General features: G+C 40.1%; 1 protein-coding gene across 7 annotated transcripts in view; it reads left to right on the top strand.

The window, feature by feature from the left end:
* Positions 1-3274: 3274 nt before the first annotated feature.
* The window catches only part of TRPS1 (transcriptional repressor GATA binding 1), a 269366-nt gene continuing 246546 nt past the window's right edge, over positions 3275-26094 (top strand). The window contains exon 1 of one of the 7 annotated variants that reach the window (XM_051843996.2): positions 3275-3299. Coding sequence is in view for 3 of the 7 variants with exons in the window: in XM_051843997.2 (XP_051699957.1) it covers positions 5730-5805 (76 nt within the window). In the remaining 4 variants the exon portion in view is untranslated. Of the gene's footprint in view, positions 3300-3568; positions 4164-4667; positions 4865-5234; positions 5806-26094 lie in introns of those variants that run through there. The other 6 variants (XM_051843995.2, XM_070075419.1, XM_070075418.1 and 3 more) reach the window with 6 other exon arrangements.

Raw genomic sequence — 26094 nt, 5'->3', positions numbered from 1 at the left:
TTCTCGATAGTATGTGTCAAAAACAGTCGGCATTTAGGACCAAGAGTTGTCAATCTTCGAGGTTTTTCTAAAAGGAATTGCAATTTATGATGTGTTAGGGTAAACAGTTGGATTACGTTTCTGAAATACGTGTTCCATCAGGTAAAACCATTGTGATTACAGGCACTGGAACTGTAAGTAAGTTACGTGCTAAAAGGTTGAAAATGTAAAACAAGTATGCCTGTGCTTAACTACTAATCCCTCTTTCTATCTCCGCTGAATAAACTACAAGAAAAGGGGGGAAAGTAATGTTGAAATAATAAAACAGAAAAAGTACAGTATATCATTTTGATAAATAATAAACCTTAATACAGCTTAACGAACTGTTTTATCAGTGGTCCAGTCATGAGACAGCATTCCAGAAGTCAAAGAATTGTAAGAGAATGCAAAGGAGATATTTTAGCTAAAAGTTGTTTCTTTTTTTTTTTTTTTTAATTTCTCCTAATTTCTTCTTTATGTTAGAAGGTGTCTTGTGAAGCACAGGTTGTCATTTTAGCATCCAAAATTCATTGTTCAGAAATGCAATACTTTGCAAATATAAGCAAAAGAAGAGAAACGGTTTTGGGAGTTTTGCATATGTTTGACAGCAGAAGATAATAAATGTAAACAAATCTTTAATATTTCCCCTAATTCAGTTTGTGCCATGCAAATGTCAGGACTAGAAAAACAAATCAACAAACATTTGAAGCAAAACAATATACATAACTTATTTTATAGATTAAAAACAACTGTCAAACAATTATGACCTCATGTATTAGTTGGTTGTTTTGAAATATTCCTACTAGAGTTAAAAAATGCTATGGGGCCTTTGAGTTTAAACATATTGTGTCAATCAAGAGCATATGTAATATATCTAAAGCATGAGGTAAAAATTTTCTTCATAAATTATTTCATAAATAAAAAAGTAATTTGTTTGAAAAAGTTTACAAAAATATTTGTGCTTTTATTAAGTTCTCTACAGATCTTTTGTGGTTAATGTAAATGGATTGATACAGACAACATTTTGATCTGCTTTGCTCTAACTTAAAATACAAAAAGTAACAAGAAGAGAGTTTTGATTTCTCAGGCAAACTTCAGCAAAATTGAGTCCGTGAAACTTCATTCATTAAATTTTTAAGTGACCATGAATTTGTTGGCTTTAGTACCTGGAGTGTAACTTTATACTTTCAATTAAAGGACATAATTCACGCTTAGACTTTTGACTTTAATTTTTCATATAATGTATAATTTTGGGTACACTTAATGGTCAAATTTTGTATTATTACAGGTGGACAAACACCAGCAACCTCAAGGGTTTTGTGCTTGGAAAAGCATGTAATTTAATTTTTTGAACCAATTTAATCAATGATTGTTTCATGTGAGTAAATTTACACTCTTGACGATTGCCTTGGATTTGAGGGTGACGGAGGGGAAGATCACTTCCCTTTTAAAAATGTCATTTAAATCTTGGGGAGCAGAAGGAGATTAGGGAACTAATCCTTGTGATAAATTGTACTATTTAACTTTGGCTAAGATGCTATAGTCTCAGATTTTATCAGTTGGATACCAACTTCAGCAGTTTTAGGTGGTATTAACCCTTTAAAGCCAAGCAGTCTTGCTCTTCAGATACATATTTTCAAAATGTATTTCACCTAATTTTTAGTTAGTCATGGCTAAAGAATGTTTCACTCAGACTCTTATTTTTTTTTCTGAATAAAAATGCTTCTCACTGTGCAGCGAATATTTCCATAAAAGCCGGCAACTTAATTTATGGCTTAAAAAAGAAAATAAAAGGTCTATATTTAATGTATGAATACTTTTTACAGTGGAAATTGGTGGTGGACAATATTAAATGACTCAAGTGTGGAAATATGCAGGTGGTCATTAGTAGCTGACTATGAGATTTACTGAAGATTTTGATATTAATTTTCCCGGCATGCAGGGCTATATATAAATCTAGCTCTTTCCCTAAATTAATTTAAATTGATGATAACGTATAAGTAGCTCCATGCATATGAGATCATTGTCTTCTCCCTCTTTTAGGAAATATATTGTTTGCCCGGTTGTGAAACTGTAGTTTGACTATTTCACCTGACTAGCTCCTTTATTTCAAAAGAGTTATTGCTTGCCTATTCACAAAGAGTGTATGGGATACGCCACCAAAATACTTCTTGAATAAATGCGCTACAAAAAGAAATCCCCTATCTGCGTGACTAGGCACAGGAGACAGACCTGCAGACCTTACAGAAAAAGGAGTAAGGTTTTAAATGCACAGACATTACTTTTAATTTTTAATATGACTGGTTTTTTCACTTCTGATATTACTAGGTTCAAAAACATACTCATCTTTTCTCTAAAAAAGATGCAAGAATCATTTAGGGAAAAATATTTTGGAGGAAATTACTTCATCTTCAGCTCACAGATTGTACCTCTCTAAAATTCTAATTTCAATCATTTGGTAGTTCGGAGAAGGAAGGGTGATTCTCCTTTTTAGCACAAAATTAGTTTAAACTGACTTTCACCAGAGGAAAAAAACACGCTACTTAAAGTCACCCAACTGAAGAAAATGAAGTCCAAACGCCCAAGAAATGTTTACTTAGTTTTTAACACCTACTATACTTTGAATCCTGTCATGGTAATGTTTTATGCATTGTTGATCTTTAAAAGTTAAAGAAAAAAAAAAAAAGGACCCGTTCAATTCAGTGAACTTTATGTTGAGGCAATTTCTGTTAACAATGGGAGTAGTTGGAGATGTGAAGTAGGAAAAAGAATGTCACGCTGAATTCAGACTTAGCTCTGCCACCAAACTCCCCAAGAGCACCGTGCATCGGTCCTGCAGCATTAGAGGAATGCTATGCGCCCATTTTTTTTCCCCCCTCAATTTTATTGGTACCCTCGCTCCTCAAGAACCCATTCGGGCTGGGGCTTCTCCTCAGCTCAGAAAAACCATAGCAACCTCAGGGCGCGCTCCTGCGACGCGGGGCAGAGTTCAAGGTGCCGGCCCAGGCTCGGGAAGCCGGACCACCGGCGGCCGCGGCTAGGTGTCCCCCCGGCCGGCCGGAGGTCGCCGCGGACAACCTGCGGGGGAGGGGGCCCAGGCGCACGCACACGGACGCGGCGTCGCCTCCTCGGGAGGCAGAGGGGGAAAGTAACGAGCGAAAGGTGAAAGCACTTTGAGAGTTTCTTCTCATGGTCTCCCCCTCAGCATCTCCGAGGACTTCAGGCACCGCCGCCGCGGCCGCCACGCACCGCCCCCCACCTGCCCCCCGCGCTCCCCTGAGGTAGGTAGGTCCGCGTCTCCACCGTCTTCGTGCCGAAGCCCGGCGATGCCTGTCCTCCTTTCGCAGCCCGCACGTTCCCACACGGGGGTGGGGGAGGGAGGAGGGGGGAGAGGCGGGGCGGGAAGGTAGCCGGGTCCCGGCACCGCGCCGCTCTCATTCGCCGCGCTCCGACTCGGCCGAAGTTCTCGCGCAGCCGGCGCGCCGCGGCCGGGGCCGGTCCCGGCGGGCGGCGGCGGCGGCGGCGGCGGCGGCGGGGCGCGGAGCCGGGCGGGGCGGCGGCGGCGACGGCGGCGGCGGCGGCGGCGCGGGGACGCGCGCTGTCTCTTTAAGGGAGCTCGGTCTGGGGTGGCGCTTTCCTCCGCGAAGGCTCCTTTGATATTAATAGTGTTGGTGTCTTGAAACTGACGTAATGCGCGGAGACTGAGGTCCTGACAAGCGATAACATTTCTGATAAAGACCCGATCTCACTGCAATCTGAAGCGTCCTCTTTTTTGGTGCTGCTCGTTTCTCCAGACCTCGCGTCCTCTCGATCGCTCTCTCGCCTTCCTATTTTCTTTTCTTTTTTTTTTTTTTTAACAAAAAACAACACCCCCCCTCCCTCTCCCACCCGGCACCGGGCACATCCTTGCTCTATTTCCTTTCTCTCTCTCTCTCTCTCTCTTTCTCTCTCTCTCTCTCTTTTTTTAATAAAGGGAGGGGGAGGGCAGGGAAAGGGGGGGAGGCAGGAAAGACCTTTTTCTCTCCCCCCCACCCCCAAAATAATCCAAGATCAACTCTGCAAACAACAGAAGACGGTTCATGGCTCTGGCCGCCGCGCCACCATCTTTCGGGCTGCCGAGGGTGTTCTTGACGATTAATCAACAGGTAAGGAGGGGAGGCCCGGGCGGGCCGCGGGGGGCGCGGGGGTCGCGGGGGCCGCGGGAGCCCCTGGGCCGGGCCCGGGGCGCCGCGCCGCGAGTGCTGCGCCCGCGCGCGTGTGCGCAAAATGTGGGCGCTCGCGAGCGGAGCGGGGAGCCCTGGGAATTAAAAGTGACTTTCTTTGAGGAAAAAAAAAAAAAAAAAAAAAGCCGAGGGAGAGTGTGTGCAGAAAGCCCAGCGCAGGCTTCTCGGGTTTCACATGCATTTTTCTTTCTTCCTTTTTGCGCGTGTGATTTCTTTCTTTCTTTCTTTCTTCTTCGCTGCGCCCCCCCCTCTGTATTTTCTCCCCCCACCACCCCCCTACTTTTCCTCGCCTGCCTTCTGCGGGGTCTCGGGCATCTGAGCCTTGGAAACCAGCGACTTCAAACTGCGGTAGCCCCTGGAGTCAGCAGGGTCAAGTTCAGCCGCCGGGGAGGAGGAAAAACAAATCCCCATTTGCCAAAAAAAGAAGTTTCGGGCCGGTGCCCCCTCCCCCTCGCAGCCCCACTCCCCCTTCGCTGTCTCTTTCTGGCTGATTTTGATTCTCTTCCTACCGGGCGGGCGCAGCGGAGGAGCTGGAGGTGGCTGGACCCCAGGGGCCGCCGCCGCCGGTTTTCTGGGGGGCTCCTGGCGAGCGGGGAGCACACGGGGCTCCAGCATGCAGAGTAGTAAGTTGCGCGAGCGTGGGAGGGTTGCGAGGGTCTCCGACAGGGGCCTTCGCGTGGCCCCCCAAGCGGGAAAACAGCACAGCACTCACTGGCTTTGGCTTTGAAGAGTTTGCAGAGCCAGGCTTCAAACTTTTCTTTTTTTTTTTTTTTTTCTTTTTCCTTCCAGGCCCAGCTGGGCTGGAGGAGAGGGAGGGTGTCGCATCCCCTGGTGCACCGGCCCCCTGAGCGACGCAGGGCAGCTCGGCCGAGCGCTCTGTGCCCTGTCCGTGCCATGTGGCAGGGCCCTGCAGCCTGGTCGCTTCCGTAGGGGCTGAGGAAGGGGCACACTTCCTCTGCCGGGCGCTGGATGCGCCATGTGTCGCTCGGGTCAGGGGACACTGGCCGGTGATTAAGTGCCTGACAGCAGTGGGACCTCCAGGCGGACGGGCGCTTTGCCTGCTGTCCGGTTCCCGTGCGGGCTCTTCGACGACGCATCTTTGAAAGGCCAAGGCAGGCACCGCTGCCCCCCTCGGAGTAACTCCAGGATGCTAGGACCCCAGGAATAATTGGAGGGTGAGGCGGAGGTGCGAGCTGTTTGAAGTGCCAGGCTGTTTCCCTGGCTGGGAAAGCCTTTTTGTTAGTACCTGTCTGAGATGGTGGTATTTCCCCCCCTTTTCCCCCCGGGAAGTCACTAACTGCTTTATGGCCCTGGGACTCTAAAGCAATTTAAGTTAGAGGGGCGAAGAAGACTGGTTGGGTTTCAGAGGGAATCTTGGACTTATTAAATTTTAGGACCTGCTTGACTTCCCCCTGTCTTTTTAGGCCTCAGAATTGATAACTTTGAAAGGTTTTTTTTTTTTTCCTTGAGTAAGAGCCATGGATCTTAATGATGAATCACAGTTGTGATATAGAGTATTCCTCCTTATCCTATTTTGGAAAATCACGGCTAGAGTTGAAGCAAGGTAAGTGAAGTGAACAGCTTAGCGGAGTTAAGTCGGAGGCAAGTTAGGCCGACTCATTGAACTTTTGTAGATTCACTGAACTTTTGTGAAGGCACCAGGTGAACAGGAAAAGGTCTGGGAGAGATAATAAGTACAAAGGGGAACTGCAAATAGGGCCTGGGACAAAAATTTACAAAGAAATGATCATTCTAGGCCTTGGTTGTTGGCTAAAATTTGATTGCTCAAAGCAAACATAGGAAACTTCCAACAACTCTTCAAAGTCCTTCAGCTCTCAAGATAAAAAGCTTATGGATCTTGCTGGCATCATGTTACCTTCCTGCTGGTTTTAGGAAAAGTTGATCATTTAGAAAAGGCTGCCGGAGTTAAAAATGCGAGGGACAGCAAAGGAAAGTAATGCGGGCAGCCAGTCCTTGACGTGGACAAAATGAGAATGAAAGTTTCTGAATTCACTGCTGTGAAGCCCTTGCACGCTGTTCCTTTGCTCGGAAGGTTCTCTCAGTTACTCCACCGGTTTATGTAAAAAAGCAAAAACATTTAAGGTTGTGCGGGCTTTTTTTTTTTTTCCCCTTTTCCCTGAGTATGCCAGGGTTGTGAATAAACACAGGGTTAGTATGGGAAGATGAGTGCTTCCTGTCTGTGGGTTGTGATGCTGACAGGACAGTCTGGAAATGATACCAACATCTTGAGAATTTTTTTTTTTTACCTTTAAGCGAAAGTTTATTAATGACATGCTTCATCTTAACAAGTCAAACAGAGTTATTAGCATTTTGTCTCTCCTTAGATGCCTTAGCTTCCTTTTTTAATGCTGTACCCTTGGATAAAAACACCTCTAGATCCAGTTAAACATACAGGGCCGCTCACGTGCCAGAGTTTGCCGATTATTTCTGGATATTAATTTTGTGAAAACAAAAGTCCCGAGGAGGAACAAGAACGACAGTGCCAGGCTATGACTTGATTTCTCTAAACCTAAGGCTCGCTGAAACTTCACTGGCACTCTTGGTATTTACCACCGGCGAGCTGATGTTTACGACTTCCTGGTATGTCTGTTATATGTTAGAGTACATGTGTGTAGAATACTTTTACACACGTAATAACTAAGTCTGGCGCTCTCCAAATAAATGGTGGAACACAGGGAGTTCCTTGCAGAAAGTTTGTCATGCCCCTGAATTATAGATGCTGTCAGACTCTGCTGCTGTTTAGGTTTTGTCCTTTGTCCCTTCAAGGTAATATTCAAGGAAAGGGGGAAAAGTGTCATGGTTACTGTGAGTGGAATTAAGAGCTCGGCATTTTGACGACTCACATTCTAAATGACTTTTAGAAGATTTTCGACAGACTTGCTTTATATAAAACAGGTTAGGATCCCAAAGTGCAAATCGTGAGTTACTCGTGCCCCTGTGGTATATGTGGGCTTGTTTTTTTTTTTTTTTTCTTTTTCTTTTTTTTTCTTTTCAATCAGGTACCACCACTCCTGAGTTTATGCTGATTGCTACCTTGTAGGGCTCTCTTCTACGCATAAGGAAACATTCATTCATAGGAAAACCTGTAAAACAGGGAAGTGGAGTCGTGTGTTGGAAAGCTGCGTTTGAGAGCCTAGTATTCCAGGGATGTTTCTGTTACTGTTATATGTGTGTGCATGTGTACACAGAGATTCAAACTGCAGTTTCCAGCTAATGGTTTGTACTTTTTTTTATTAAGAAATAAGGCAAATGGGGTTGGTTCTAAATGAACTTTTAACCGTCTTTGTTGAAGTAAATAAACGTTGCTCAAAGTTTCAAAAGATCTTGCAGCAAATGATTTTGAACTAAAACTTTACTTTGAATTGGAAATGGAGATAAATATTGATGATTGGCCTTTAAACACTTTTGATTATACATAGGTTAAATTAGTTTTTTTACTTCAATGCCCCTTTTGATAGCAGACAATAATATAGCAACACTATGCTATTGTATGTAAAACAAAATAGACTTGAAGAAAGTTCTGGGCAGGTGTCTATTACTGATTTAGAAGGAAAATTATTATTTTTATAATAAGTGAGGTACTTAAAATGAGTGTCACACATTAAAAGTGATGCACTTAAAATAAAATGAGTGGCTCACATTAAAACATATTCTTATTAAGATATTCTCTGGTGTGTAAAATGAAGCCATTCATTCAACAGACTGACAGCTTTCCACTTGGTGTTTGCCTTTGCTTAATTTAGTTTCCGCAGGACAGCTAGTGTGGTAGTCTGCATCTGTTTTTGGCAGGCATAGAAAACTATAAACCCAGACAGTTCTGTCCCAAATATTGCAGCTCAGAAGTTGTAATCAATTTGATAAAAAAAAAAAAAAAAAAAAAAAAAAAAAGGCACGTTTTAGGAGCTTGTTTTCTGTTGTTCCTCCTTGATCAAGTTTTCAGGTAACAGAGGTTTGTTTTTCTTCTTCTATTGCTGCTTGCTACTAATACCATTGAGAACTAGTTCTGAATCTTGTTTACTTACCTCATCTTCCTTATTTACTATTTATTGAAATTTGAGGAAATCAAATGACAGCATCCCCAAGCTAGTTTGTACGTTGCTTGTCTATGTGATAACAACACTGATCTTTCGCTATCATACAGAAATAATGAATGCTTGCTTACTATTTTGATTTGTGGAATATTGGGTCTCCCTTTAAGTATGAAAAGAAGATTTTCTTCTAGCCTTTGCCAAGTAAAAGTACCCTTCTTTAAGGGTACTTGTAATGGTCATGCATTTAAAAGATTAATGCACTTTGCAATTTTTATGCTTAAAAAATTGGGCCGTATTTTTTATAATTATCAAAATCATTTGTCTCCTAGAAACTTGACCCGCCGATTAAATATGCCGATATATCAATGGTTGTTTTCTAGTGGCAAGCAATGCTGAATACAGAATAACCACTGTAAAAAATTTATCCTTGACTGTAATTGGGTCTAAAACCATTTGTTGATTTGTATAGACAATTCTATGAATTGTGAGCTTTCTAAATAATGTTGTTAACGTTACCATTATGGCCACCTTTCGTTGTCATAGTGTTCAGTGATTCTCATATCCCTGAGAACTGAACTGGTTGGTCTTTGATTCGGTCTGATGGGCAACATAGAACAGAACTTGATTTGGGTTAGAACATCATCGGGCATACACAGACTCTTACTGAAGTTGCAGAGAGATCTGTGGGTGAAAATTATCGCAATTGTTAATCGCCGTAGCTACAGTAACTACTATAATAGCGAAGTCTGCTTCTTCTTAGCCCACTTTTTTTTCCTCTTCATGAGCCCAAATTCAAGTAGCAAAGTAGCAAAAGAGAAAAAAAAAGAAAAAAGGAAAAGAAAAGAAAAAAAAGAGATGACATTTTGTGTGTACTTCAAATTTGAAGCGTCGTTAGAGATCATTTTCTGATTCAAAGCTATAATTGAAATACAAATAACATCGAAGCACCCCCAAAGAAGACATTAAGTATATGCTTGTCGTTCTTAAGTACATTTTGTGGAAAAAAACTTTTAATTTTTAAAATGTTTCTAGCTCTTTAAAAACCTGCAGTAAATACTTTACAAGTGGCTAGACACCTTCCCTGGTGGTTTAGTTTATACAAGCAGGAAACTTTCTCTCCTACTCTTTCTCTCTCTCTTTCTTGTTTTCTTTAAACCAACTGACGTAATGCCAAACTTTGCTTTAAAAGAACAGACAGAAGTAATTGGTAGCTTTTAACTTTTAATAATGTTCTGGATTGGTTTTAGTGGCCAAAATGACATTTTTTTTAGGAAAAAAAAAAGTTCAAGTAAGAACGGGCTTGTGGCCTGAGGAAGAAGGGCTCTGTTGATGCAGTTATTTTTATTCTTGTTTTTCAATCTGTTATTAAAACTCTTTCCCGCTGAGCACTGCTGGATTTCTCCAATTGCTCTTTGTGATGGCTGGTGCATTTCAGGTTACCGTAACTTAAACAGTTTTTAGGTTTGAGGGAGAGTGGTATTTGTGTTGCCTTGCTTTTTATTTGGAGGGAAAAACATTTGTTTTTGCTCCAATCGAGATTAATTAATTAAGGTTATCAGTGGTGACAGGTCAATGAGTATGTTTGCATAAAGAATGCTACACCTGTTAGAGCCTAAAATGTGGAAGTTTAATTGTGACATTAATCATTTTTATGTGCAGAAGAAGGAAAATAGGTGAAAAATACACTTTTAGATTGAAAGCATTAGTATTAAGGTTGGTGTCTTTCCACCGAGAGTCAACTTTTTCTCCTTATAGTTTTAGAGAATTATTTTTAACCCTATTTATCACATAGTATTTTTAGTTTCCTTTTTTTGTCTTCAAAAAAACACAAAAAGTCATTTTCTCTCTTTCTGACCTTGCACAGGCAAAGCGAACTTTATCCAGTTCAGAGACATCTTGGTGATGTTGATTGACACCAGGGCAACTTCACAGGCTGGCAAGTAGGAAATTGTGTTCAGTGGGCAAAAAGACGTGTGCCAGTGTTCCCTTAACTTCCTTGGGGAAAGCCACTGTACTCAGAAATGGGGCCCTCCACCCTATTTGGGGGTCAGAACTGACAATCTGTATTTCCGATGTAAGTCGTTGCTGAGGTTTAAATCTTAGGGTCACTTGTCCTGGACTCTGCTTTTAGCCCCAAATTTGTTCCCAAGAGGTTTTTTTCCTTTTTTTTTTTTTTTTGTTTTGTTTTGTTTTTTGGTCTCCTTCACCCAGAGCACATTTAAGAAATAATACGTATTGAAAATTAGGTATCCCAGAGGAAGAATACAGTCTTTAAGGCATTTAAAATTATCATAAAAAGGCATTCTGCCTGTTTGGCACCCTTGAGGCATTCTCTGCTTAGAAATGTGACAGTTTTGATTCAGTATATTATGAGAGTCTTCGTTTTTCTGGCGCAATCACAGGCTGTACTTCAAATCAGAGGCATTCCTGCTTTGCTCCCCGCTCCAATACTTAGGGATTTGTCAGGAAAAAGTTAAGGGACTTAAGCTGTCCGTTGTTCTCACCAGCACGGTGGAAGTTTCTTGGAGTTAAGTCCTGATTTTCGTTTTCTTTTTTTTTTATAAAGTTTTCAGACATAGATTTCAAGTAATGGGTATGTCTGTCGTTCGCTTTTTATGGCATGAATGTTGGTTTGTTACTTGAAAACTGAAAAAGTAGTAAAATTTAGCCAGAAGGGGGAAGGCAGAGGTGATGTTTGGAGCTGCAGTCCCCTTTAATATCAGCAGCTTGTTTACTGTTCAGTGGCAGGGAGGGGTGGTGGGGGAGGCCTTGTGGAAGATGATACAAAAAAAAAAATCCATCAATTGCGCATATGGTCCCCTCCCCTTAAGGTTTACTTAAACAATATGTTTCGGTTTTGCCTCAAACCATTCTGCACCACCTCTGCTGCAAGAATCCAGCACTATCTTGGTTCCTGAAAGATTAAGGATGGCATTTTCTGTTATAGAATGAGCAACAGTGTTGTTTGAGCAAAGGTAACACATTTTGGTTTGTGTAATTTTTTGGGAGTTAGCAGTTGGATACCTATAGTATGACTGAGAGGAGTTTCAGCAGTATAAATGCCTGCAAATGCCTGCAAGTATCCATGATAGCTATCCTAGGCTTGATGTATTGGTGATATACGTGCATGCTATTGTAGGTGTGTTTTATGTATGTAATGTATGTAGTGAACCCATAATACTTAACATACACCGTGATGGAATTTAATATGCTAAGCCATTAACTCTACGCTGTAAGCATGAATCTTCTGACCTGCTTTATGAAGTCTAGAAGTTTGAGAGGAGTATGGTGTTTAAACATATTGAATCCATCCTTATCATGCTTACGTCCACACTGAATTGACTAAGAAAATTTTAGAAATGGAAAAAACTATATATCACAATGTCACCTTCCTGTGTATTTTAAGAAGTGCTTCTGAGATCATTTGTTACAAGTCCCATTTCTGTTGAGAGGAGCAGCAGTTAAAGGACAAGGCTGTTTCTGAATATGTCATTTAATGGGCTGGCGCTTTATAGTTTATAATTCTGTCATCTCAAAACGTTATGTAGAAATAATATGGAACATGTAAAGACTCCGTACTATGACCCAATGCATTTTTCCCTTGGGTGATGGATTCTGTGCGTCACCCAGATGTGATGCTGTTTGCCAGGCTTGTCATACTGGTTTTGAGGGTTGCTGTACGTCCTATTTCATCGAGCAACACAATACAACAACTTTGGTATCTAGGTAATTGACACAGTCAAAATAGACTCTGGAAAGTGTTCCAAACACTTTTAAGAAACACAGAAGTTAACTTATATATTCGATCTGTTTAACACTTGAATAAACAAATGATTCATTGTCTGCTTTTTAAACCTTCCCAGAGTAGTGTTAGAAGGAGATATACAAGTGTCTACAGCTTATTTTCCATTTCTCTTTTCTTTTCTTTGAAGGGAGTATAATTCTCTTGTTTGCATTAGCAATTTCTGTATCTGTTCATTACTTTGTAAGCATGCTAGTGAATAGTGAAGTATTATAAAGAATAATAAGCAATTATATTATCTAATGTATATGTCTTGAACTTAAAAATATTAATATTATTAAATTGAGTATAAAATATCCAGGCGTGAACCCAATATAGGATGATAGGTAGCACCACAACTGCTATTTAGACACTGTAAACAGCTGTAGAAAAAGAGAAGGGAAAAGTATTTCGACTGAGTGCTGTTCTTACTTGAAGGATCTGGACAGGATGTATGATACTTAGAAATCAATAGATAATTATAATATGTGCTTCTTGATTAGACTGTACAATATAACTTTCCTTGAATTCTTGTGAATCAGTATTTTAATCTTTGTGTATTACTTAGGAGATCAGATATATCAAAATAGTATAAATAGGTATGACAGAAGTTAGTTTGTAGAATCCAGTTTCTCTATTATATGATACACTTCATGTGCAGAGGGTTCAAGCCTGACTATCTAGTTGTAGGTTTTTTCTTTTTCTTTTTTTTTTTTTTTTTTGTCTCTGGGCTGTGCACGAGTGTAGCATATGAACTTGTGACTTCATGTTTACTAAATGCATGTACATGCACAGACTCTATTCTCACTCATATAGAGTGTGTTTGCATTACAGATATTACATAGAGCTTTAGTGTATTACATATTTTTTGAAATGACTTTAGTCTTTGTAACATCCCCTTTCCTGACTTAATGCATCCCAACATCTATCCCAGGGTTAATTTAATTATAATTTTGATTCTGAGATGAGGACAGAATTGGCAAAACAAATTAAAAACCAAATTCTACTTGTGCCTATTCTGTGATGTCATTATCCACACATTATCATCTTAAGCTCTGCAAGATGTAGAAATGAATTTATCAGCCCATTTTTTTTTCAGTACTGTTAAGTAGCTCTGAACATAAAAATGTTCCTAAAAGACAGATTGGTATTTGTTTTATCTTCACTTTTTTGTTGTCATTACATACTTTTGAAAGACAATCCAACTCAGTTTACTTTAAAAATACCATTTAACTGATGAATGTTATGATCAGTATTATATATTAATTTTAATTTTCTCAGTACACATCTAATTATTGAATGCTTAATAATTCCTTATGAATTATTTATTGCTATTTCTTTGAAATGTTTAATACCTTACTTCTCTTTTCTATATGGCTACTGAAGTTTATAGTTAATAAATTTATTATAAAGTATACATGAATAATTATATTTAATATTATCTTTTTCATTGGAAGCCTACTGTTTTTAAGGATGATTGCAAAATTGGCTCCACAGTTCTGAAAACTGAGGAAAATTTTAGAAAACAGATGGGTTAAAGTGACTTGTGTCAGTAGTTGCATATTCAAGTAATGAGTTACATGAAATATTTTCTGTAACTTATAAGCAAATAGTTAAGAGATGTTTCTCCTTTGTATTTAGGACGAGTCTGCATTGCATTCTTTAGATACAAGATGTGGTAAATGACTATAAGAAATTCCCTGTCATCTAAACCTCACTTACAACAAACTGTTTATTTTTCTCTCTATCCAATTACTGTTTATTCTATTTTTAAATGTCCTGTTCTTAAGAAAATTTATGCTGTTGAAAGAATGCCCTAATTATTTAAAGCATATTTTACTTTTGTGTGTGTGTGTGTGTGTGTGTGTGTATTTTGATAATCTGTAAAGAAGAAACAGAGGATTTCAGGCCAGTAGTAAAAACCATAATGTGCACATTTTATGTGTATATGTGGGCCATTATTTTGCATGTTCATTTGTCAAACACTTAACTCTTTATTGTGACATGTATGAAGGGACTTCAGAAAGTTCATGTAAATGGGATAATCTTATTTGGAGACAAAAAATTTTCAATTCACGCATCCCAGGAGTCTTATCAAAGTCTACAGAAAATGCGTATTAGGAAGAAAGTATGCATACTTTTTTTGTACTAAACTAAGGTTTTTTTGTACTAAAACACACTTATCATTAATTTCATTCAGTTTCCACAAACTTGTTGACGTATTCTCTATTTGTATACACTGACAGACACACATACCATGCGCTTTTTACTTGCAGAATAATGATTATCTCTTTGTTAACATCCCATCATGTGTCTCCATACTAGTCTCACTCCCAGAATAATTTAGTGTAACATTGGCAGTACTACAGTTTTTAAAATGAGACTGATGATGATTACAAATGGAGAACTGGAGTAGATATTAGTGTAAGCAGGTGCTCCTTCTTTTTGTTTCTCTCCTTCCTGATTCCTTCTGAAGTGCGTGCGCATGCACGCTTGTGCAGACACACACACACATACACACACACACACACACACATGGAAGGGAGGCCAGAGTATCATACAATCCATGATACTATGGGGGAACTATTGCTGCATATGGCTTTATTTGTTTAAATATTTTTGACGTAGAAAACTTTGACCTCTTCGCCTGTGGTACTTGGGAATTTTATATAAACTCCTATAGGGTTGCGCTCAGTGGTTCCTGCTTTGCGTGACCAAAAGCATTCTCTAGCTTCTGGTGTGCTGCTCGGCTGTTTTCCTTCAGGAATGGACCATCCTGTGAGTTAATTTGGCATCTGGAACCCCAGCTAGAATGCTGCCTTTTTGAAAACCCTCTGGATCGTTTTCAGAAGAGTAAGCAGAGATCGGGCACTGTGTGAAGTCGTTGATTTTGAGGATGCTAAGGAAAATTACGCTGAGACCAAGCATGCTTCCTCTGGATTATTCTGGCATGCTTCATTATCTTTTTTTTTTTTTTTTTTCAGTTTTTTCTTTTTTTCCCCTCCTACCCCTGTTTAAGATATAATATTTCAGTTTCTTGAGGAGTTAGGATTTATCTTTTCAGTGGAAAAGTGTGCCAGCTGTAAGATTCTTACCTACATTTCTTGGTAATAGTAATGTTTTGGGCACGGCGGTGTAAGATGAGGAAGAAGCTTCTATAGAGTAAAATCATAATTTGACTTTATTATTTAATGTGTAGCAGACCTTTGCTGCTCCTTTTATGAGAAAAATGTGTTAAATAAAATTGAAATAAATTATGAAATTTTGAAATAATTGTTAGCACCAACTATGACATATTTCTAGCAAAAAATACTAAGATGATTTTAATTATTCAGTGCTTGTACTAAACTCTGGACTTCAGGTCTATGCATTTAATCATGGGTGGTGCTGGAAATGTGTGTTACCTTGATTTAGTGGAAAGGAGTACTTAAAAGATTCACCACATGGGTATATTTATATATATATATGATTATATAATACGTGCCAATTATTACATTATCGATTCTCTGAGGTCTTTGGTAGCTTATATTCACCAACATCACCACAGGCTGCTTTGACCTATTTATGTGTTGAACCAGTGTTGTTCAACAAATGATTGCATTTCTATCAAGGTTTAGGGAGTGCTGGGAGCTAGAACAGTGGCCATCGACCAAGGAGAGTTCTCAGGTTTGGAATTCGAAACTATCATAGTAAGAAGACATAATCAGAGTGGTCACCTTTTGTAAAAGTTAGTTCTATCTTTTGCGTCTAGGAAAATATAACACTGAATGTTTGCTTTTTGTATGTTTTGTCTCTAAGCAGAGGAAGCTGACAGTTTTATGTTTTAAGTGCCGAAAGTTGTTCTTGGCTAAGCAATCCCAGAGTTAATCACTGGGATGTTAACTTGAATTTTTGTCTTTGAAAAAGCTTTTGATTTTTAAAACGAAATATGCTTCCTTGATTTCCAAATTGATATCCTGTGCTCTGGATTGGTTTTGAGAGAAATGTTTTCTAAATTCTCTTGGATTGCTTGAAGTCTATTGATTTTGAAATATTTAGATTCTTTTTTTAAAAATTTTTTAGAAAGGACGGGAAATAATCTTCAGGGATTTCTTAACATAGAACCCTTATTATTTCTCATAAAATAGAAATTTAATTTTGCATTCATTTAGTATTCTTTTTTTCTTTTGTGATTTCTCTTTAGAAAGACATTCTGATGCATTAGAAATTATGAGATCAGTGATTTCAGTTCTCCTGCCACACCTTTCCATGATCAGATATTTTGGTCATTTCTGAGTCACTAGGAAGAAATCTTTTCACATGTCATTTTCACACTTTTATTTTTACTTCAAATAAATGGTCTTGGAAAATCATATAATCATTCTTTATAGTTGATGGAACGTTATGAATGGTGTAAAATGACATGACATTTAGTTGCTTCTCATTTAGCTCTTAAGCATTTTTGTATCTGTTGATTGAAGGAAAAAGAAATATGGCCAGCTTTGAAATCAGTTTAAGATAAGTTCTGTGGACTTGTTCAAAAGTAGTAAGAAAATATGAAAAACTATCAATGCATTACACTAAAATAAAACCTGGATATAGAGTGGACTTTAATCTTAACATATTTTAATGTAAAGATCTTTTAGTAAAAAAAACTTTTTCTGGATTTAGTTTCATTTTTTTCACTAACTGCTTTACTTAAGATGATTGACATTCTTAAATTACAATTATGTAAAACAAATAAGTCTTCTGCCATAAAGAAATGACATTTATAAAGAAATGACATATCTCATTTGGGATAAATGCATTGGGTCCTGAAGAAACAGATAGCAACCTGAAAATGTAGTATACCTAATACAGGAGCCATAGTACATAGTAGTCCTTGAAAAGAATCCACTGGGGAAATTATAGTTTGCCACTGGTGGTAGAGAGAATTTTACAATATGTGGTACCTGCATTGCTGGAAATGCATACACTTAAACCAGCCACCTCCTTGTTTGGTTCTTATGATAGGCAAACATTTTGCCAGCATTTTTTGATAGAGTATAATCACAACAGTGTTGTGGAATTAGAGAAATTAGAATAATGTGATGATTTCCAATCATGTTTAATGTGTTATTTTGAAAGTATAATTTAAAACATTTATCCACTTAAGGTATAATAGAAGAGCCAGGCCAATGTTTTTAGATTTAATGCAAAGCTCCTAGTTTCAACACTGAAAAATTCAACAGATCCTTTTATCTTTTTTTTTTCCTAATAGGGCTTTATTTGCATAAATGTCATTGCAGAAATAATTGATCAACTTGTTTTGATAAGAGATGATCTTGTTAGATATTAAAATTTTGAGCCCAGTAGAAGCTACAATTTATTTCATTAGGTTCTACCAGCCAAACCATGTAGGAAAAGAAATAAACAGAAGAATAAATCGAATCATCTATCCAAGGTTAGATGTAGGATGAATGGTGGAGTCTCTGGGAGAGTTCTTTTAGTTCTGTGATTTTGATATAAAACTTGCCCCCCTACTGATGTGCCTGTTGTGTGCATGGGTGTGTAATATTCTTCTTTACACAAAAGGATGAAACAGGGATCTAGGCTAAAAAATCCTTTAACAGTCTTTTGTTGTGAAAAATCAGGCTCTTGCCAATGAAACGCTGCTATTCCCAAGGGCTGAATTTTCCTTGGCTGCTCAGTTTAAAATCTGCTGTTCAAGGTGGTTTTGTTTTGCTGTTTGCTTTTCTTTAGTTCAAGTATACTCACAGTGACCATAGGGCTGTATTTTATTTTGAGTGATAGACAGAACTTGAACTACTATCCAGTCTAACATAATCATTATTTTAGAAGCACTAAGACTGAGGATAAAATTAGGTGCCTGCATAAAGGACTGAACTAGAATCGGTGTCTGACCATCCTAATTTCTGTGTAAGATACTAGACAATTTTGATGTTTGTTGAGGAAATCTGTCTCATACTTGAGACACATTAAGCTTTATTTTTCCTTTTGCAAATGGCTATGTGCAGAATTAAGATAACATTAGTAGGCAGCGAATACTTGATGATCACCAAGTGAATCGCTTGACGTTATATTATTTCTCAATACCTTAGGAAGACATAGGAATTGGACATGTAATCTAGAAGCTGCTGGAGAAAGTTAAAGAGTTACTGCAGAAAATCTAGACTTAATGTTTCTTTGAAATACCTTAGCAGTAGAAACCTCTTTGGATTTACTGAAAGTCTGGTTGGTACTGAAACATTGGCTATGCAATTATCCTTCATAAGAAGCTTGCTTTTATTACTCATCTCCTTTTAGCTTAAAATACCTCCACCATTTATCTATGTGGAGACCAGTTTTTAAAAAAATGGTCCGTTTGATTTTGTGCTTCTTTCCCCCCTGGAACTGGACTTTTCTTTCTTCATATCGACGATAGGCCCCTGTGGCAGGTTGAAAAACTGTGGCCGGCGTGTGTGAGATTAGGCCTGAAATGTGCAATTACTTATCAAAACGTGTGGTTGAGAAACCATTCATGGCATTTTACATAAACTCCTCAGAATTTTAAAAAAATAAACAAATTAATGAAAGAATAATAAAAGACCCTCATTTATTTTAAATGCTCTTCTTATTAATCTTGTCTTGAATGATAACGTTCAGCTTCAAAAGTAGTAAAAATGAGATATTTAAAAATAGAGATGTATACCTTTATTTTCTTTTAGAATTTCTCCACTTTTCATTTTCAGCCATGGTCTGGCTGTGTAACTTTTACACCATTAAAGTTACTTTATTGATTGTAGTTCATTTTAGTCATTTACTTTGTTATATTGCAAAGATAGGAATTTCCTGTCTTCTTAGACTTCTGGAGTATTCTATTTAAAATCTTTGATTCTTCTAATCTTTCAGTCTGTACAGTTGTATTCTGTAATCTAAGGAGTAAATGCAGCCTGCTCTCCATAAGTGAAGTTTACAATTTGTAACCCCAGTGCTACTGCCTTGTCCATTTCTGGGTTTTTCAGTAATTGTGGTAAATTCCATGTGGAAAGGTATTGACCCCCGGACAGTCCCTGAGCTGTTGATGAGGACAGCTCTGGGAGTGACTTTGGAAAGCAGAGAGAAATGTGCTTGGAAAGGGGCTAGGCTGGTCCCCGGTCTGCATTTGACCGCCTTCATTTCAGATTGCGAGGTGAAGATGGTACAGTGCTTTCAAGGGTATCGGTTTTTCTCTCTTTATCTCTTGCACGGTAGCCTTGCCTCTTTTTTATGATTTGGTTTGGTAGTTTTATTTCATTGAAGTAAAGAAACTTTTCAGGTGGAAAGCCTATAAATAGCTTGTAACTGTGAGGGTACCTAAAAGTGTTCAGGGAAAACTGACATTAAGAGAAATTTATTTTGGTGCAAAAAAATATTGAAATTTGTGCATATTTTTTTCATAATACACAATCTCCATAAACTTTTTGAAGACCCCTTGTATGTGTGGAGTTAAAAAATTTTATAGACCCAAATAAACTAATTTTTAATTCCAGTTTTCTGTGACCTTTTTGAAGTACACTGGTAGTTACTCCTTTAAAATGAAAGTTTTCTTGTAGAAAATAATTATATTCATTCAATCAGAAATAATTAATTAAACGAGAAAGTCATGGAATGATCTTCGATATTAAAAAGCAGCTGTTTTGGAGTGGGAGAAGGGAACTTTTAACTAGTGATGCTGACCATCTCACAAAATCTCTCTCTTGGTTTGGAGAACATGTTATATGAAGAAATGCCAGAAAATCTCATTGTTCTTACCTAGCTAGCTTGTTTTTTTCTCTTCTCCTCCTCTGACTATATACAGCAATTGAATTTATTCTCCATTCCAATTGTAAATTGTAATTTAACATCCATTGCATACCTGATAAAGCCATAGTGAATTCTATCAATGATTACCTTACCCTAGTATTTCTTAATGTTCTGGAATTTGTTTTTCTACTCCATTCTCCTCCTATATACCAAGTATCTCTTTTTCTTTTTTGATTTGGGTAGATTAGAACCGTATCGTGTATACTTTGCCTTGCAGGTAAGAATAAGGCTAACTAGCTCTTACTTTTTGGGCTTTGTTTCTCAGGAAATACTCCTTTTTGGCTTTCAAAACAGGTCCTATCCAGATGGAGTTCTACTTGTAATAGAATTTGCCTTCCTGATAAATCGGTATATAATTCAATTTATTTTCCTCCCCGAACCACAACCAGGCCAAGGTGTTCACTACTTTTGGTAAATCCCGTGCCAGACTGTCTTTCAGCTATTTTGTACTTGCTCTTATGGCACAGTATTTGTGAACAAAGGCTGTCCTGGATATTTTATGTTGATTAAAGGACATTATCTTCTGCCCATTTTTTAAAAAAGATTTTATTTTATTTATTTGAAAGGCAGAGTGACAGAGAGAGAGAGGCAGAGACCAAGAAAGAGATCATGATTCTACTTATTCACTTTGCAACTGGCCACAACAGCCAGGGCTGGGCCAAGCTGAAGCCTGAAGTCTGGAACTCCATCCAGATCTTCCACATGTGTGGCAGGGACCCGAGTACTTGGGCCATCTTCCGTTGCCTTCCCAGGCACATTAGCAGGATCAGAATCAGAGCAGCTGAGACTCGAACCGGCACTCATATGGGATGCTACACCATGATGTTGACCCCCACAAATGCAGTTCTGTGGCTTGTATATGGCTAAGGAAGCTGAGAGAGAGGTTAGGATTTTAGGTAACATTCAAAAATATTGGGTATAGCTCCTTAGAAAAATACAAGATAAAATAAAAGACTACGTTTTATTTTTTTCAAGATAGATTTTTTTTGTTTTTAAGTGGTATGGTACAACGTCAAAACGTTGGTCTTTGAGATTTATTAATTAGAACGTTTCTAAGCCAGATATGGAATCCAGTCTCCTTTTTTTAAGATAAAAGATAAACCTAGTCAAATATAAAAATAACCTCAGAGTGGAGAAAAGATTGAATGCTTGAATCTGGGTTTTATTTCATGTAAGTCCCCGTTGGTGAGCTAAGTGAGGCCTGCCAAGGTTTCTCTGTGTTGACACTGCTGTACTGGAGTCACCAGTAGCAGTGTGGAAGCCAGGCGCCGATGGTCTTCCCATCTGACTGCATCTCTCAGATGAACTAGCGGCTGCCAGCTGCTCCCTTGAGTGTCCTCTCCTGGCTGGGCTTCCAGGACACTGCATCTCTGCCACACTTGTTCCAGTCCTTTCTTGATGTTCCTCTTAACTCTCTGCACTTTTCCTTGGTGATTTTATGCTTTCAGCTTTTGATCTGCTTGAAGTAAATCCAGAACCTTTATCTCTATACCTGATCTGGCTTTGAGTGTCAATGCCAGTGGCCTTCAACCTGCACAAGCACATGCTGATAAACTTGTTTATCACCAGTAGTGTGGCATTCAGGACACTCTGAGCTATTTCCGATTTTCCAGTTCCATCTGTGCTGCCCCGTGTATTCCAGCCACAATGTAAGTGCTCACGAGTCCCAGAGCGTTCCCAGACTGGCCTTCATTCATATGCTTCTCTCTTTATAAAAGGCCTGTCATCCAGCCATACCATAGGAGTTCTACCCTCCTCCTTAGAATATCGACTTCTGTACACTGTCTACCTGAAACCTTCCCCTTCCACTCATTCAGAATTAACTGTCCCTGCCTTGTGATTCTGTTTACCGATGGCTTTAGTGTGGGGTGTACCAGAATCCACTTGGCACTGCCAGTTTGGGGAGAGTCAGAGCAGGCCCACTTCACCTTTCTTCTCTTCACCAATGCCTTGGGCGCACTGGTCTATCAAAAGTGTTGCATCAAATTAGCACATGAGGGAGGAACACATTGGCCCCAAAGCCTAGGACTCTGAGGTGTTGGGAAAATTGTGAAATTGGGTTGTCAACTTTCAGAAAGGAAAAGGATTATCTGGTGTTGCATAATTAACAGACACTTCTTGAGGTTTGCCCCGATGTCTTGTTTTCAAAGTATAATACCACTGGTTACAACTTGGTATGTTGGATTTTACAGTGTGCTTGCCAATCCTGCGCTTGACTGATTTATGTCAGTTAATCAAGCAGGACAGTGTCTATGAAACTGAGGCAAAGGGAGGTCCCCAAAACATCCAACCCCGTAGAAAAATGAAAACACAGATTGCCTTGTTGTGCTCTGTGTGTATTACAGCTGAATCTCCATGAAGCAGTTGAAGATTCAAGGTGGCAAATGATGTGCCCTTAAAACATTAAGGGTAGCCATGTTAGGCTCCAAGGTCATGACTCAAAAATGTGAAGCTTCCACATACTGAATATCTTGCAGTCCAGATGTTGTGCCATGCTGTTGAGGAAAGTGGCTTCAGGATGAAGGCAGCGTGTATGTGGGTCTGATGCAGAGGTGCTGAGGGGACAAGAATAATTTAGACCTTTAGAAGGTCTGAGAAGAATGTAGGTGGATAGGGTTTGCCGGGAGCTGGGCAGAATCACAGATAATGTTGCTTTGGGATGCCCAGATTTCTGGGGGTGAAAGGATATTGGATTTCCCTTTGCCCTGTTTAATATCTATATCTTCCCCCAGCAGCTAGCCAGTAAAGTGATAACTGAACACTAACTGCTGAGCTATTTCTCATGTTGGAACAAGAATGCCTGAGACTTCTGAATGTTTGATTTTTACTGATCACCTTTAATTTCATCTCAAAAGCTGGGGAACAATTTTGAAGGATTGTTTTTAAAACCATCTCCTTGGCCTCTGTTTTTTTTTTTTTTTAAACAACAAAAAAACTTTTATCTGAGAATTGGGAAGTCCCTTTGATTTCACATATGACTGTGTTAAGCACTTAGATATTTTAAATAGTTCTGAAAAATTATGAAGGCTTGTTCTTAACTCTGCATTCCCAAATCTGTACAGACATGGAACCATGAAGGGGTAATCAAAGAGAGGATCTATTTAATGAACTTCTTTGCTGCTGGGACAGTTCATTACTTGTAGGACTCACACTTATCTATTTCTTCCTCAAAAACAAAACATTCCAAAGCTTCCTAGAAACCTTAGCTAATTGCATTTTTCAAACATACTTTTCTGATGTCACCTCATGTCTATCAGCAGCTTCACAAATCCTTTGAAGGAGATAGTAGGATTTTTTAAAAGTAATGTCTGCCGAGTTTTGCACACCCTTTAAGTGACAGTAGAAAGCGTTCCACCAAAGAGTTCATTCTAGTTAATAAGTGGGGGTTTTAAATCTCTCTGTACTTTTCCACAACTGAAGGGGTGCATACTTTTGGTTGAAAGTGAGTAGGCGAAATTCAGCCCTGCTGTTCTGGTAGCCGTGGTGGCTTTGAAATCTCTTTATTGCCGTTTCATAATCCCTGACATGACTGTCCAGCTCTCATGTCTGCTAAATGCAGAAATAGAGGAAGGAAATGTATGTTTTGGCTCCATTCAAATGTTCCTTATCAGACTCTTTGTAGGAGTGGATGCTGTTGAAGATGCCTCCATTTGCCAGCTGGACAGCATGTGTGCTGGGCCAGTTTCCTGTCTGCTAAAGCTGTGTGGTGCCCTTTAACGAAGGGGAGGAGGACATTATTAAATGTGTCAGCCTTACTGTTTTCACTTGTGAAAATCAGAGAGCAGAGGGCATGCAAACTTTGCCCAAAGGCTGGACATAGTTTGCATAGAAATGAGCTCTGTGTAGTAACAACTGATTTGGTGGATGCGTAGCTCGCACTGATCACGCAGTAAGAGTGAGAGCAGCCACAGGCCATTAGGTGAGTTAGGTTTACAGGGGAAAGGCTGCTTACCAAGAGGTTAGTCTTCCATGAGGGGCCATCTTAACATGCTGATCCGTGGCTCATGTTGTGAGTCAAGCGTGTTGTCTATGCCTGAGATCTTCGTGTTCAGGAAGAAGAACACCCTAACAGGTAGCAAGCAGCAGTCAGGACTTGAACCCAGGCAGCCCAGCCTGGGACCCGAGGCTTACCAAGGAGTTCTACTTTTGTTGTATGGTGGGCTAGCAAGGTTTGGATCCAGCGCAGTAATAGTTTTAATGATTAGGTGACTTTTTTTGCCTATCAATACTGTTCTGTCTCTGGTTCCTCTTTGGCCTTAATTCATTGTCAGGGAGATAAAACGATCACCTTGGTAAATCAGACATTAAAAAAATATCTTCAGTAATAACTCTGGAAATAACCAACATATTCTTTCTGAATAGAGATGGCTGCAATCCCCTATATTTTTTTTTAAAAATCTATATTAATCTAAGTAACTGCTGCTTCTTGGCTCCATTACAGCAGAAAGGGCTGTGATCAACAAACTCTTGTTAAGGGGAAGCTGTTGAATGACATGAGGATGTGGTACTGGCCGGTTAATCCTCATGGCTTTGTGTTTCTGAGTGTATTTGCACTCAGGGTAACCACCTCTGCTCCAGATGGGGTCTTGCCTGTCTCCAGTTCTGGTGTGGCTTATGTGTGTTACAAAGACATCAAAAAGACAAGAGTGGTTTGGGTTAAACTTAAAAAACAAATAGCTTTATCAGTTACTAACCAGTTTGTCTCTTGATTTTGTTTTTTAAGTAATTTCTATTATATGAAAGTTTTAAAGACCCAGCGCGCTTTCGTGGATCGCCAAAGAACTAAATAAAGATCAAGAGTAAAACCTGCGTGTGTTTCCCCCTCTCCCCCTTTCTTTTTAAGGAAAAATAAAAAAAAATCAGAACCGCAGATCAGTGACAGAAATAGGATCCGGGTTTCTTTTCACTGATTCTGAAGAAGCTACAGGCAGAGGGAGGTGGCGGTGCCTGCAGGCTGTGGCCCTGCCCTGGCGGCTGCGGCACGGCTGCCGGGTGCGTGCCCGTGGCGCTGGCTGTCGCCCGAGCCCCTGGGTCGGCCGCAGCCTGCACGGCCCGCCCCGCACCGGGGCGGTGGGCGTGTTGTCGCCGGAAGTCCTGCAGCAGCAGCAGCAGCAGCAGCAGCGGCCGCCGCGCGCCCGCTCGCCGCGCTGCTTCCCGGCCGGCGCGCGCCGCGCTGTGTCCCCGGCCTCTTCCCCTCGTCCGGCGCTGCCCCGGGCCTCCGCCTGCTGCCCGCTGCCTGCCGCCCCTCTCTCCCCGCCAACTCTCCTCTGCCAACCCTGCCCTCCTCCCCTCTACCCAGCCTGCCTTCCTCTGGCTGTGCACTCGCCTTCCTCTTGTCTTCTCTCTGGCTTCCTCTTTTGCCCCTGACCCTCGAGCCAACCCTCTCAGCGGGTTTGTCGCCCATGACTCATCTCTAAATCTGAGCCTTCACCTGCGGTCATTGTGCAGGCCGTGGACACCGGGGCCGGTTGAGATGGCTGCAGCTGAAAGTGCTAGGTTTTCATTCATTAAAAAGCGGGGGAGGGCTGTTAGCCTTGCACCAGCCAGGTACTTTCTCCTGCGGAGGTTCCAAGGAGCTGCTCAAAGCAGGTTGCATTTTGAAGTACACTGACTTGCAGAAACGTTCTTTTGTCTATGGAGGCATGGTGGCTCCTGCCTCATCAGTCGGCAGGCAGTGAATCAAATAGTCCTACGCCCTAAGTCACAATTTGCCTTAGAATTCAGTAGTTCTGTAAGCACAGGAAGCCTTTGTGGGTGGCTGAGGCTTCTACTACGGGTTGGCTCTTCTGGGAATTGAGGACTTTCGTGTTCTTAAGTTATGTATTTTAACACAGTTGCTGTCTGTGGATCCCTCTACACAACTTTAAAATCAATTCTCCTGAAGGGCGTGCTTCTCCCTCACTCAGTGTGAGTTGCCTTCAGATTCCGGGCTAGTATGGCCCTACCAGGAAGCCCTGGTGCCTTGTGCAAAACTGCCCGCTGAAGTTCTAAGACGCAAGATCCTCAGCAGTGGTTGGACTTCACGGGTTCCCGGTTCTTTCCATCCAGCTGCTTCGTTTTTGCCTGCATGCTTCCAGTGTGCTTAACCATGGCTAGAGAAAAATAGTTGTTGGAGAACTGGCTGTGAGGTGGCCATTTTTTAAAAAATACGTTTTATTAAAATACAGTCTACATGTCAAGAAACCACGTTGATGTACAGATCAGTGAGTTTTTTTGT

This window comes from Oryctolagus cuniculus, chromosome 6, assembly GCF_964237555.1.
Source record: "Oryctolagus cuniculus chromosome 6, mOryCun1.1, whole genome shotgun sequence".
NCBI lineage: Eukaryota > Metazoa > Chordata > Mammalia > Lagomorpha > Leporidae > Oryctolagus > Oryctolagus cuniculus.
The sequence above is the reverse complement of the archived record's forward strand: the minus strand, read 5'-3'. Positions and strand labels throughout refer to the sequence as shown.